General features: G+C 42.0%; 1 protein-coding gene across 2 annotated transcripts in view; it reads left to right on the forward strand.

Moving 5' to 3' along the window:
- Positions 1-5,725: 5,725 nt before the first annotated feature.
- Positions 5,726-14,579, forward strand: part of LOC137331559 (solute carrier family 25 member 36) — a 68,833-nt gene continuing 59,979 nt past the window's right edge. Inside the window, exon 1 of one of the 2 annotated variants that reach the window (XM_067995434.1) lies at positions 5,726-5,949. In XM_067995434.1, coding sequence (XP_067851535.1) covers positions 5,909-5,949 — 41 coding nt within the window. In that variant the 5' untranslated portion in view covers positions 5,726-5,908. The remainder of the gene's footprint in view (positions 5,950-14,579) is intronic. The other variant, XM_067995432.1, reaches the window with a different exon arrangement.

The following is a 14,579-nucleotide window of genomic DNA, read 5'->3' on the forward strand; positions in this document are numbered from 1 at the left end:
GAGGTGATCTCATTGAAACATATAAGAGTATGAGGGGGCTTGACAAGGTAGATGCTGTGAGATTGTTTCCCCGGCTAGAAAGTCTAGAACTAGGGGGCATTGTCACAGGATAAGGGGTCGCCATTCAAGACTGAGATGAGGAGGAATTTCTTCATGCAGAGGATTGTGAATCTTTGGAATTCTCGACCGCAGAGGGCTGTGGATGCTGAGTCATTGAATATATTCAAGCCTGAGATGGATAGATTTTTGGACTCCAGGAGAATCAAGGGATATGGGAATCAGGCAGGAAAGTGGAGTTGAGGTCGAAGACCAGCCATGATCTGATTGAATGGCGGAGCAGGCTCGAGGGGCAGTATGGCCTACTCCTGCTCCCATTTCTTATGTTCTTATCTCAGTCTATACATATCATTATATATAACTATACTGACATTGTGCTTCGACGAAGGAAGAACTGCAATTAATACATGAGATCAATGGAAATTTTTTATCAATCTAAAAAGGATATACAAAATTCCTTTAGTTAAAGGAAAATGGGAGGGCTCTCTGAATCAGTAAGTACCAGCTTCAACCTTGCCTGTCTCCTCACCACAACTGCCCTTAACCATTTTGATGAACAATAATACAAACAAAAATCTCACTGGCATAGTAACTCATTCACAGAACACACAACAAATTTATACTTCCATCACCGAAATAAAGTAGAGCCAAACAAACACCAGTTAAGTTGACCTCCATCCATGAATGACTTTGGAACACCACAATGCATAGTTGGCTGGCTCCGTGGAAGTCTTCCACGACTGGTGGGCACTGCAAGATGTACTGTGCTAGGTCCGTCCCACATTCACCATCCACACTTACGCATCTATCTGTCTACATATAAAAAATGTTCCGTACCACATGGACCTGTTCTGCCACATTTCAAACATTACAGTTCAGGTGTCATTTCAGCACCTTATTTTCTTATATTCAAATTTCTTGCAGCTGATTGGCTTTGTTTTATGTTTGTAGAACAGCAACAAATCACAGCTGATTATTTTTTTTAAATAAAATACATTTTTATTGAATTCTCCATGTTAATTTGCATTTTATGAAGTCATTGAGATCGTACACTTTTTATGAGAATGCATATCCCATACATAGTTTATGAAGTCATTTCGCATCTTGACCGCGTGGTGCCTGTGGAGGGAACATGTCACCACATCAGGCTGCTTGCACTGGAAGCAATGCAGGTCAGGAGGCCAAGGCATTTTATTTGCCCTAGGTTCTGGAGTTAGTTGGAATGGAAATGATGGCGGGGGGAACTGAATACCGGTGGTCAAATTGGTTGGGGTTAATGTCCCTCATGGCAAGTAGGTGGGTTGCTGGGGTTATTTGTGGCTCTCCAAGAAAGGGGCTCAGACAACCTGGTATTTCTCCAGTTCTAGATGGAGGCCAAACATCACTGATTCCAATTGGCAGATGTCCCATATGTGTTTGTGGTAGATGGGCTGCACGCCACCAAAGAGGAAGAACGCATCTTCTTGCAGCTAGAATATTGATTAAGAGGGGAAAAATAGAGTATGAGAGTAAACTTGCAAGGAATATAAAAGTGGACTGTAAAAGCTTCTACAAGTGTGTAAAAAGAAAAAGATTAGTGAAGACAAATGTAGGTCCCTAACAGTCAGAAACGGGAGAAATTATAATGGGAAACAGGGAAATGACAGAGCAATTAAACAAATACTTTGGTTCTGTCTTCACGGAAGAGGACACAAATAACTTCCCAGAAAGGCTAGGGAACCAAGGGACTAGTGAGAAGGAGGAATTAAAGGAAATTAGTATTAGTAAAAAAAAGTGCTGGAGAAATTAATGGGACTGAAAGCCGATAAATCCCCAGGACCTGATAATCTGCACCCCAGAGTACTAAAAGAGGTAGCCATGGAAATAGTGGATGCATTGTTGTCATCTTCCAAAATTCTATAGATTATGGAACAGTTCCTGCAGATTGGAGGGTGGCAAATGTAACCCCACTATTTAAAAAAGGAGGGAGAGAGAAAACGGGAACTACAGCCTGGTTAGCCTAACATCAGTAGTAGGGAAAATGCTAGAGTCTATTATAAAGGATGTGACAACTGGACACATATCAGCAGGATTAGACAAAGTCAACATGGATTTATGAAAGGGAAATCATTGTTTGACAAACCTACTGGAGTTTTTGAGGATGTAACTGGTAGAATAGATAAGGGAGAACCAGTGGATGTGGTTTATTTGGATTTTCAGAAGGCCTTTGATAAAGTCCCACATAAGAGGTTAGTGTGCAAAATTAAAGCACATGGGATTGGTGGTAATATACTGGCATGGATTGAAAATTGGTTAACAGACAGGAAACAGAGAGTAGGAATAAATGTTTCTTTTTTGGGTTGGCAGGCAGTGACTAGTGGGGTACCTCAGGGATGAGTGCTTAGGCCCCAGCTAGTCAATGTCAATGATTTGGATGAGAGAACCAAATGTAATATTTCCAAGTTTGCTGATGACACAAAACTAGGTGGGATCGTGAGTTGTGAAGAGGCTTCAAGGCTATTTAGACAAGTTGAGAGAGTGGGCAAATACTTGGCAGATGCAGTATAATGTGGATGAATGTGAAGTTATCCACTTCAGAAGGAAAAACAGAAAGGTAGAGTATTATTTAAATGGTGATAGATTGGGGAATGTTGATGTACAAAGGGACCTGGGTGTCCTTGTACACCAGTAACTGAAAGCAAACATGCAGGTGCAGCAAGCAGTTAGGAAGGCAAATGGTATGTTGGCCTTCATTGCAAGAGGATTTGAGTACGACACCTGGAGTATTGTGTGCAGTTTTGGTCTCCTTACCCAAGAAAGGATATACTTGCCAAAGAGGGAGTGCAGCGAAGGTTCACCAGACTGATTCTTGGGATGGCAGAACTGTCGTATGAGGAGAGATTGGGTCGACTCGGCCTGTATTCACTCGAGTATAAAAGAATGAGAGGGGATCTCATTGAAACATATAAAATTCTGACAGGGCTAGATAGACTGGATGCAGGGAGGATGTATCCCCTGGCTGGGGGGTCCAGAACGAGGGGTTACAGTCTAAGGATACGGGGTAGGACATTTAGGACTGAGATGAGGAGAAATTTCTTCCCTTAGAGGCTGGTGAACCTGTGGAATTCTCTACCACAGAAGGCTGTGGAGGCCAAGTCACTGAATATATTTAAGAAAGAGCTAGATAGATTTCTAGACACAAAAGGCATCAAGGGGTATGGGGAGACAGCGGGAATATGGTATTGAGATAGAGGATCAGCTATGATCATATTGAATGGCGGAGCAGGCTCGAAGGGCCGAATGTTCTACTCCTGCTCCTATTTTCTATGTTTCTATGTTAGTAGCCAGAGCTATGTTAGCCTGCTCCGTGCTGGTGGCCCTTTGCTTCAGTGGACAGGCCCAGAAAGTACTAGGCTGGGTCCTCTGAGATCGTGAGAAAGGTCATGTTCCAAGTGATCTCAAGGACTGCTGTCCACAGTGGCTGGATGCGGGGGCATGACAGAATATGCGGAGGAGGGTGACACTCCGTTCACAGCCCCTAAAGCAGTAATTTAGTGTGAAGGGGTGGAATTTATAGAGCATCTGCAGTGTGCAGACCTAATCTGGTGATACCTATAGTTTCAAATCAAGATTTTCATATACACAGACTTGGAAAGATGAAATTCCAGCTGGTACTCAAACAAAGAGAACAAGTTGTGCTTAAACATCCGCACAATGTCTCGCTTGCCTGTTTGAGGGAAGGACGAGTACCACAAGACATGAAGGATGCCGACATCATTCTGTTGTACAGAAACAAAGGAGATTGGGGCGATTGCATGAGCTATAGGGGAATTGCTCTCTGTTGTGTTGCTGGGAAGGCAATCGTGCGGGTGATCTTAAAATATTGCAAGTACTTGCTGAAAGTGTTTATCCAGGGAGTCAGTGTGGTTTCCATGCCAGTAGATCAATTATCAATGTGGTCTTTGCACTAAAGCAACTGCAAAAAAAATGTCAGGAGCAAGAAAAACCTCTTTGCATGGCATTTATAGATCTTATAAAGGCTTTTGAGCTGGTTAGCAGAAAGGGCCTTTTCCAATTGTTGGTTTCCCCTCAGTCTGAGTCGATCCTTCCACGATGGTATGACGGCTACAATCCAGTAGGATTGTAATCAATCTGACAGTTTTGAAATCCATAATGGTGTCAAACAGGGATGTGTGTTTTGGCACCAACACTTTTTGGTATATTTTTCTCTCTATGTCTTTATTCTTTCTCATCTAGTGCAAAAATGGAATGCTCCATACAAGATCAGTTGGACAACTTTTTAATATTGCACGCCTAAGAGCAATAAGTGAAATCAAAAACCTGTTGATAAGAGAACTTCGCTTTGCCAGCGATGCAATGCTGGTCGCACACAGCGAATTGGAGCTTAAACAACTCTGCAATGGCTTTTCACTAGCTTACGATGAATTTGGACTAACCATCAGTCTAAAGAAGGCAGTGATCTAAAGAATCAAAGTGCATTGATCATCAGAAGTTTCAATAGCTAAAATCATGCCAGAAGTTGTACACAAGTTCTGCTATCTAGGCGAGCTAAACTCTCGCATTGGAAAGGCAGCAACCACATTCAGCCAATTGACTTAGTGTATATGATACAATAGGAAATTAACATTGTACACCAAGATACAGATCTACCTCACGTGCGTTCTGAGCATGCTGCTGTATGGTAGTGAGACCTGAACCACCTACATGTGGCATTAGAGAAGGCTAAACTCTTTTCGCATTCGATGTCTCCGCTGCATTCTAAATATCAAGTGGGAAGACAAAGTTCCTGACACCGAAGTACTTGAAGAAGCTAAGTTACCAAGTTTAATAACTTTTCTCAAAGACAGATGCCTCCATTGGCTTGATCATCTACATCAGAATGGAATAAGGACGTATTCCAAATGATCTCCAGCATGGAGAACTTGCAAATGCTTCAAGCCCGCTGGACCGAGCTAGGCTCAGGTTCAAAGACGTTCCTAGATCGATCTTTCAAGGTTGATACCACAAACTGGGAAGATGTGGCTAATAACAGGCCACACAGGAGGGCTGCGCTGCAACAGGGAGCCATTGAGGCTGAAGTGAGGTGGCTGAGAGAAAGAGGAGAGCAAAGAAGAAAGTGCATTAGGCCTCAAGAGTTAATACAGCACAGGCTTCATCAAATGCCCTTGTGATTTACGCCTGCACCATTTGTGGCAGGGACTGTTGCTGAAGAATTGGACTCTTCAGCCATTTACAATGTTACAGCATAGCAAAGTAACCAAATTGCTTTGGATGCTTACACTATCCTCTTTCAAGATGGACAGTTGCCATGAGTTTCAAATCAAGGTTTTCATATATACAAACTTTCTTTTAAAAAAAAATCTGTCCCGCCTGCTCCAACAGCAATCGAAATAACAAATCTACTTTTAGATGTACTGTAAGTCCTGAAGATTTTCATTGATGCTGATCATGTGAAGAGTGAATGACGGAGAGATAAATGGGCGTGACTGTATTGTGTGTGTCTCTCCTAATGTTATTGGGTAAAGCAGCCAGTAAAATTAAAGGGAGAACGCATTTAGATATCCCTTATGTTGTAGATTATTAATAATCACACCCCCTTCCTCCTCCACCACCTCCCCCCCCCCCTCCTCCTCCTGTGGCAGTCAGCAAGAGCGCGTCAGGCTGAGGTAGCGGGTACATTAGAGGGAGCGCGAGTGGAGCAGAGAGAGAGAGAGAGAGCGGACCGGGGTGAGGGTGGGGGGAGAGAGAGAGAGAGAGAGAGACAGGAGGAGGAGGAGGAGGAGGAGACGGTGGCGGCAGCAGCTCCCGGGGAAACCATACCCGATCCCGCTCAGGATAATAATGATTCACAATGAATCAGAAAGACCCTCTGGTGCATCTGTTTGCTGGCGGGTAGGTACGGCTGGACCTGTGGAGGGTGGGGCGGTTATTGAATCGGTTGTGTGGAGGTGAGGGTGAGTTCATCGAGCCACATGTTTAGTGTTTTGGAGCTGGGTTTTATTTTATTGTGACTTTATTCTGTGTTGAGGTTTCCTCCCCCAGTGTCGGTGGCGTGGTATGTTTACCTTTTTGTATAAAATGTGCGGTTCTTGCTGCTCTCGCGGAGCTGAAGGGCAGGGAGGTGAGCAGAAGCGAGTTTATTTTATGTCATATCTGCACAGGGCGTGTTGCCAACTGTTTGCACACAACCGCGACAGCTCGCGAAAATTTCGCTTTATTTTTTAAAATGTAAAAGTTAAAGATTTGAAGAGGGTTTTAAGCAACGTCTTTTTGTGATCTCCCGAAATTGCAGCTCCGTGGAGAGCAGGCCTCGCGAATCCGCGGCTCTCTCCTGGCGGCTCTCCCGCTGTGGTAGCACTCACCCGAGGGTTCAAGAGGCTCAGTGATCGCGGGTAACTCTTCCCTGACACCTCAACATTGCGAGGAAAAGGAACTTTTTTAGTTTAAAATCAGATGTCTGTGGTATAATGCTTTACTTTTTTTTTAACATTCTCACAATTTGACAAATGAAAGAGTTGAATTTTTGGTTCTTTATCCTGTGACTATATATCCATATCCCATTTGGTATAACAGTTCAGGATTTTTAAGGGGGAAAAAAACTTCTAATTTTAAAACAAGGTTCTGTGACAAAAACTACATCATGTATACTCTTTTAATTTGCAATAGTAGCTGCTAAACAACGCTTGATAGGAGGAAATTTAAAGCATAGCATCCATAAACTGTAAGTTGTTCTGTATGTCTGATTGAGATTCTTCTAGCAATCTTGTTATTTCCATCAATATTTAATGTGAATGGTTAGAATACTTCATTTGACCCAGAAACCTATGATAGCTTTGAGGCTGAGCTGTATATAGTCTATGTTGCAGTTTTATAGTTCACAATAAATCAAACTAAATTGTAGTTACTATATTCAGGGGTGGTATTAGGACCGTGCAATTGCATGGGTCCCCAAGCCATTGAGGGCCCCGACTTGATCCGGTGAAATCATAGAAAGGTTACAGCATGGAAGGAGGCCATTTGGCCCATCGAGTCCGCGCTGGCTCTATGCAAGAGCAATCCAGCTGGTCCCACTCCCCGGCCCTATCCCCGTAGCCCTACAAATTTTTTACTTTCAAGTACTTATCCAGTTCCCTTTTGAACGCCATGATTGAATCTGCCTCCTCCACCCCCGAAGGCAGTGCACTCCAGATCCTAACCCCTCCCTGTGTTTTTAAAAAAAAGTTTTTCCTCATGTCACCTTTGGTTCTTTTGCCGATCACTTTAAATCTATGCCCTCTGGTTCTTGACCCTTCTGCCAATGGGAATGGTTTCTCTCCACCTACTCCGTCTGGACCCTTCATGATTTTGAATACCTCTATCAAATCTCCTTGCAACCTTCTCTATTCCAAGGAGAACAACCCCAGCTTCTCCAGTCTATCCATGTAAGTAAAGTCCCTCATCCCTGGAATCATTCTAGTAAATTTCTTCTGCACCCTCTCTATGGCCTTCATATCTTTCCTAAAATGCGGTGCCCAGAACTGGATACAATACTCCAAATGACATCTACGCAGTGGTAATAGTTGATCCCTGAACATCACCCTCTTTCTCCCTATCACATAGAAACATAGAAAATAGGAGCAGGAGTAGGCCATTCGGCCCTTCGAGCCTGCTTCGCCATTCAATATGATCATGGCTGATCCTCTATCTCCATACCATATTCCTGCTCTTTCCCCATACCCCTTGATGCCTTCTAAAATCTATCTATTTCCTTCTTAAATATATTCAGTGACTTGGCCTCCACAGCCTTCTGTGGTAGAGAATTCCACAGGTTCACCAGCCTCTAAGGGAAGAAATTTCTCCTCATCTCAGTCCTAAATGTCCTACCCCGTGTCCTTAGACTGTGACCCCTCGTTCTAGACACCCCAGCCAGGGGATACATCCTCCCTGCATCCAGTTTGTCTAGCCCTGTCAGAATTTTATACATTTTATTGAGAGCATTTAGTTAATTTAGCCTTATGGGTGGGGGAAAAAAGGCAATTTTTATAACATGCAAATAATTTGAAAATGAGGGCATATTATTTTACTAAATGAGAGGTACGAGGAGAACAGAGATTTGCAGCTCTCCTATAATAGTCATAATCCAGGGGACGTGCAGCAACCTCTGACCTCGTTGCTTGTCTTCTCACCTATCCCACTTACCGTCTAGTAGTCATGGCTGAGGTGGGTGAAGATGAAATTCAGTCCTTGCGAGCATTCGACTACTCATGTTACACACGATTTTTGCTGCATATACTGAAATAACGTTAGTGTTTTCAGACCTTTTTATAATCGTTCGATGGTAACACAAAAGTAAATGACAATCTCTAATCATTTTGTCAACTATTTTTATATTACCTATTGCAGACATGCCTTTTCACAATTACATGTGTGGATTTGACACCAAATTAAGTAGGTAATATTTAATATAATTGTTTAGTAAAATGTAGGGGCCCCAAACCGAACCTTTGCACCCCTGCAAGCAAATGCAACTTCTGGTTATGTTTGTTGTGGATACTTAGGTTTTACAATTTTATCAAAACATCATACAATAACTCTCGTATGAAGAGGTGGGAAGAGGAGAAAATAACTAGATATACTGATGGACTATGATTATCGTTTGCAGTAATAGTCATCCAATTTAGATTTGTTGTCACTCCCTCAGCAGTGATACCGTATGTAAAGTGCCCCAATATAGTTTCTTTTGTATGACATCCAAATGTTATGATATAAAAGCGGCCATCTGCAATATATGTATTTACATCTCCAGTAATTTCTCTGGCTTATTTAGTGTGTGTGTGTGTGTGTGTGTGTGTGTTTTGACAAACTTCCAAATTGTTTCTATTTACAACTTTTCCCCAGGGCAATTGGCATCCTAATTGTAAGGTGACCCTTCAATAAAGCTTATTGGCATGGACTTATGTCACAGTACAGAAAGTTTAACGATCTTGGGTGAAATTCCACTTTTCGATATGTTTAGCAAAGAAGTAGGTGTGAGTAAAAAGTAGTGTGTCACGACTTCATACTTCTTTCAGCTTTCTTTTTGTTAAAACTAGTGAAGGCAAATCCCCCACCCCCGGCCTTGCATTGGCAGTGAGTATTTGGCACAGCACCTGCTGGTAGTGAATCTGAGTGAAAGGTCATCCTTCTGTTTAGGAGTAGTGCAGGATTAGTAAATGCTGTTATTTATAATGGATACATAATAAGGATAAGTGGGTGCCCAGCTAATTCAATCAGTGAGAAAGACTTTGTCAGAAGAAATATATCTGTGGGAAGGGAGCTGGCGGGGTGGTGGTGGTGGTGGAGTTGACTTGTACGCGAGCTCTATTTTCCCTCAAGCTTCCGCCAAGCAAAGCAATTTCCTCAAAGCCGGTGGGCCCAGCAGAAGCACCATGCCATTGTGCTGTTGTTCTGCTCTTCTTCTCCAGTGCTGTAATTTTGAATGCTAATGTTCCTTCTTGACCTCTGATAATCTTAAGCGCCTACTGCTAACTTAAAATTGAAGGCAACCCAGAAGAATGTAAGGAGACTGGACTGAAATTAGCAGAAGCAGTCAGGACTGAAGTTGGGAGGGAGAGTTACTATGTAAATATTTGCGCTGGCGGAACAGTGCAATGGTGGACATGAATGCACCAGTTGAAACAAGCAAAAATGGAGAGAAAATATATCTGTGGCACCAGCTGATATGAAGGTGAGAATTCTGATGGGTCGGGGCTTTGTAATGTTGACCCTCATCTTATAAGGAAGTAATGGATTTCTTGGATGTAATGGGTAGAGTCATCTTATGAAGGTTAAGTTGTATATGAGGATTTATGGTATTTTGTTTCAAAACAAATCTGCATATCTTTCACAGAAATTAAGATTATTACAAGCAACCAGTTTATTATGTTTTCAACTGTGTGACTACTTTCTAACCTTGCCTCTGAATGTAATTAGTTAGCATCTTGAAAATCTTCAAATGCCAAGTATTCAATTTACATGATTGTTTCAGCCCAAAATAATGTTGCTCTCATAAATGAGTCATGAGCTACTTGCACTTTTGGCTCCATACAAAGAGGAAAAAACCAAAAGCTGTTTGTTTCAGTACTGTGTACCATGTATCAGTGGAGTAATTCTAAGTCTTCTGATACCTTTTAACGTGCGATTTATCCAGGTACTCTCTTGATGCACAATGAGCAGTTTGATCAAATAGCTGTATTTGCTGTATATTGTCTGTTGTTGCACTTAACCTTCCAAATATGAGGGAGTGAATCCAGAAAGAAACCTACATGATGCCAGAAGCATCTACAGGATGCACTGCAGCAACTCGCCAAGGCTTCTTTGATAGCACCTCCCAAACCTGCGACCTCTACCACCAAGAAGGACAAGGGCGGCAGGCACATGGGAACAACAAGTCACACACCATCCCGACTTGGAAATATATCGCCGTTCCTTCATCATTGCTGGGTCAATATCCTGGAACTCCCTACCTAACAGCACTGTGGAAGAACCTTCACATAGGCTGCAGCAGTTCAAGAAGGCGGCTCACCACCACCTTCTCGAGGGCAAATAGGGATGGGCAATAAATGCTGGCCTTGCCAGCGATGCCCACATCCCATGAATGAATTTTAAAAAAAATTCTTGTGAAGAATTATAATTTTTCTCTTGAACATATGGTGTTTTTCTTCTGCCAATTTTGCTCCTTTCCCCTCTCTACTCCTTCTCTGCTCTTTTATAAAGGACTGACTCCCTGCTGAAGTACAGTTCTTTCTGGTACCTTGACCCAGTGGTGTCCTTAGTCTAGACAGTAACTGTCAGTAAGCAATTTGACCATTTGGACTTCGCAGCCCAGCCTGGTCTGTCCTCGTCTTGCATCAACGCGAGTGATTATCTGGGGGGGGGGGGGGGCACTGGATAGTGTTGAGCAGCAGAAACTCTGACCAACTTTTTTTCATTCTTCTCTCCTCCAAGCGAGGGTACTGAAACCAATTTTAGTGCTCTTGCTTCTGATTTGAGATCAGGTTGCCTAGCACAGGCTGTTGTTCAACCCTGAGACCTTCTTAGTCAGGATGGCTCAGACACTGAATTAGCTGAACCATTGAGGAAGCTATTGTCATGAACTAACTATTAGCTGGACGTACTTACCTCTGTATGTGTTCTGCCGACTCCTAACTTTTGGGTTTGCAAGGTGTTAACCAGTTTTGTTGTGCACAAGAAGAATTGTGATGTTGATTGTAATTGCAGAGGGATATTCCCGCTACAAACTCTTTCTCCCTTTCGTGTGCCAAAATGGTTATTTGTGAGCTCAGCAGGCTATTCGACTTTGTTTACAACATAACCGAGACCAGTCCTATCTTCAATCGTGTTCATGTATGTGCGCTTTCCAGCAGTAATTACTGGATAGCAATCAGTGGTGGGATGTGTCTGACGTTTCTTCTTCCACTGCCACCTCCACTGGGGACACTGAGGTCAGTTGTGGCATCCTAAGGCCAGACCTGCTGAGCTACTTGGATGCTAGATGTCAAACCTGGGACTCTCCTGGACTTTGTGGCTTATTTTTCAAATATGTGGCATTTTTACCCACTGAGCCCTCACTGTTCATGTGGCATTTTTACCCACTGAGCCTCAGCTGTACAACAAACTTTACTTTTCTCCCTTTTTTTCTTTCCTGAAGGTACTGAGTTCGGAGGGAATGGAACCAACCTTCTGTGTCATCCTTAAACACTGAATCTTCATAGTATCATAGTAGGTACAGCACAGGAGGAGGCCATTCAGCCTATCATGCCTGTGCCGGCTCTTTGAAAGAACTATCCAGTTAGTCCCACTCCCCTGCTCTTTCTCCATAGCCCTGTAAGTTTGTTCCCTTCAAGTATTTATCCAATTCCCTTTTGAAAGTTACTATTGAACCTGCTTCCACCACCCTTTCAGGCAGTGCATTCCAGATCATTACAACTTGATGCTTTAAAAAAATGTTTCTTTGTACCCATCAGAGGCAGTGGTAGTTCAGTGCTAAAACTTCTATCATGTCTCACCAATTCCAATCTCCTTAAACCCAAAAAGCCACACATGGGCATGGTGTGAATATTTAAAAAGCAAGTATTTCTAATGGAGATGTCTGTTTCTCAGGGAGTGGAATGGGAGTGGAGCCCTCGATATGTTTTCCAGTTAATAATTCAGTCAAACAATTGATGAATTCTCATTTCCTATTTCAAAGAAAATAGTTAAATTTAGAATGAGGCCTACAGCAGGACAACTCTGTCAGTGTTTCTGGTGCCTCCAGTGTTCAAAGTGTGTGACCAGTACATGAAGGTCAGAGATAACTTTGTTTTTAAACTACTTGTTCTAGATTCTGTGGCTTTTCTTAGGTTTATCTGGTTCCACGTTTTGTTACTGGTTCCACCCTGAAGGCTCTTGTCCTATGATTTCTCGCCAGCAGTTGTGTTTTTGTCCACAGTTTGTCTTATTAGTTGCATACTGGGCACAACCACAAACTTTGACCGATCAACATTAAGGAGAAACAAGTGTGTGAATCATCAGTGTAAGTCTGATTAACAAAAACAATTCAGGACAAGAGTGGTGGTTTTAAGTGTAAAATGAGTAACACTCTCTTTGCAACAGAAAAATCATGACAAAATAATTGAGTTTGGAATAAATCTGTACAAATCACCTAAAGCACATGCTTTAAAAAGCAGTGATATCTGAACTTTGTACAGAGACACATTGGGCTTACTGAGGGTCCTTAGCAGCTGCACTATTACCGATGCCACTTCAGTTTTGGAAGCATTTGAGCATTATTCCAAGAAATGAGCATTAACCTTTCAATGACTAAACACTGACTTTACTGAATAAATGTTTTTTAAGTGTGTATTTATTTATAAATATATGTTTTATAATGGTTTAAAAAAAAATAACATTTAAGTTCTTGAAGTTTTGCATTGCATTCTTGGAAGGGTTACAGTATGTGTAGACAAAATAGCAGTATATAACCTGAATTGTACAAATAAGAATCTGCTATTTCAGCATTGGTGAGGGGAATGTTTCTGATCTGTGACCATTGAAGATGCAAATGTATTTATCCTATTTCATTATCTACTGTTACAGTAATTCATCTGAGATTATTTTAACTTTAAAAAGCCTTTTTTACTTGCAGCAATGGAACAGTTTAAGGCAAGGGACGTTTACTCTATATTTGCTACCTATGTCCTTTATTTACCAAGAATTTTCATCTTATGGTACCAAAAAGAGCACAGGGTGCTATGTAAAGTGTACATACCACACAGGCACACAAGGACATTCTTGTAATAATTGTATACTACCTGCCAAGTGCTGCTTAGCAAAGCCTTTACATACCAGTTTGTGAGTTGACATAGTTTTGTATAATTTGCAACAGCTCTAGGTTGATGGATACAGCATTAACTGTATCCCATTCAGACTTGCTGTGTAAGGATCCCCAGCTGAACATTGGAGAGAACACAGGTTAACAAGAAAGATCCTGGCCTCCCTATCTCTCGACCTTTAAGACACTCCTTAAAATCTACCTCACCTGTCCTAATATCTCCTTATGTGGCTCAGTGACAAATTTTGTTTGAAAATTGCAACTGTGAAGCGCCTTGGGACGTTTTACTATGTTAAAGGCACTATATAAATAAAAGTTATTGTAAATTGGGTCCTATTGGCAGTTCCCACTAAACAATTGGAAGTGACCGGAATACTGTTTTTTTTAAGTAGTCTCCTCTGGGTGCCAGCCGTTGGATGAGGTTCTAGTTGCTATGTTTATATACTTTTTTATAACTTTATTACCAAATAATGAAATTTATGACCTTTAAATATTTACATTCCACAGATTCTTGGAGTTCTGTACATGTATTCTGTGTATATATGCTGCCCTGGTCATATGATTCATGCTGATTTTAATTTTGTCCCCTAGTATGTTTTTGCCACTTTGTGTGGGAGTGAAAACTGTAAAAATGCCACACTGAGCAGCCTTAATGTAGGACCAGTTAAATGGTTATGGCAGCACCTTTTGACGTACGAACATACGAATTAAGAGCAGGAGTAGGCCATTTGGCCACTCGAGCCGACTCTGCCATTTGATAAGATCATGGCTGATCTGATTGTGACCTCAACCTTACTTTCCCATCTATCTACAATAACCTTTGACTCCCTTGTTAATCAGGAATCTATCTAACTCAGCCTTAAAAATATTCAATGACCCTGCCTCCACTGCTCTTTGGGGTAGGGAGTTCCACAGACTCACAACCGTCTTAAATGGGAGTCCCCTTATTTTTAAACTGTGGCCCCTAGTTCTAGTCTCTCCCACAAGGAGAAACGTCCCCATAGCATCTACCCCTTCTAGTCCCCTCAGGATCTTATGTTTCAATAAGATCACCTCTCATTCTTCTAAACTCCAGTGTATACAGGCCCAACTTATCCAACCTTTCCTCATAAGATAACCCCCTCATCCCAGAAATTAGTCGAGTGAACCTTCTCTGAACAGCCTCTAAAGCAATTATGTCCTTTCTTAAATA

The sequence above is a fragment of the Heptranchias perlo genome, chromosome 13, assembly GCF_035084215.1.
Source record: "Heptranchias perlo isolate sHepPer1 chromosome 13, sHepPer1.hap1, whole genome shotgun sequence".
In the NCBI taxonomy this organism is placed as follows: Eukaryota; Metazoa; Chordata; class Chondrichthyes; order Hexanchiformes; family Hexanchidae; genus Heptranchias; species Heptranchias perlo.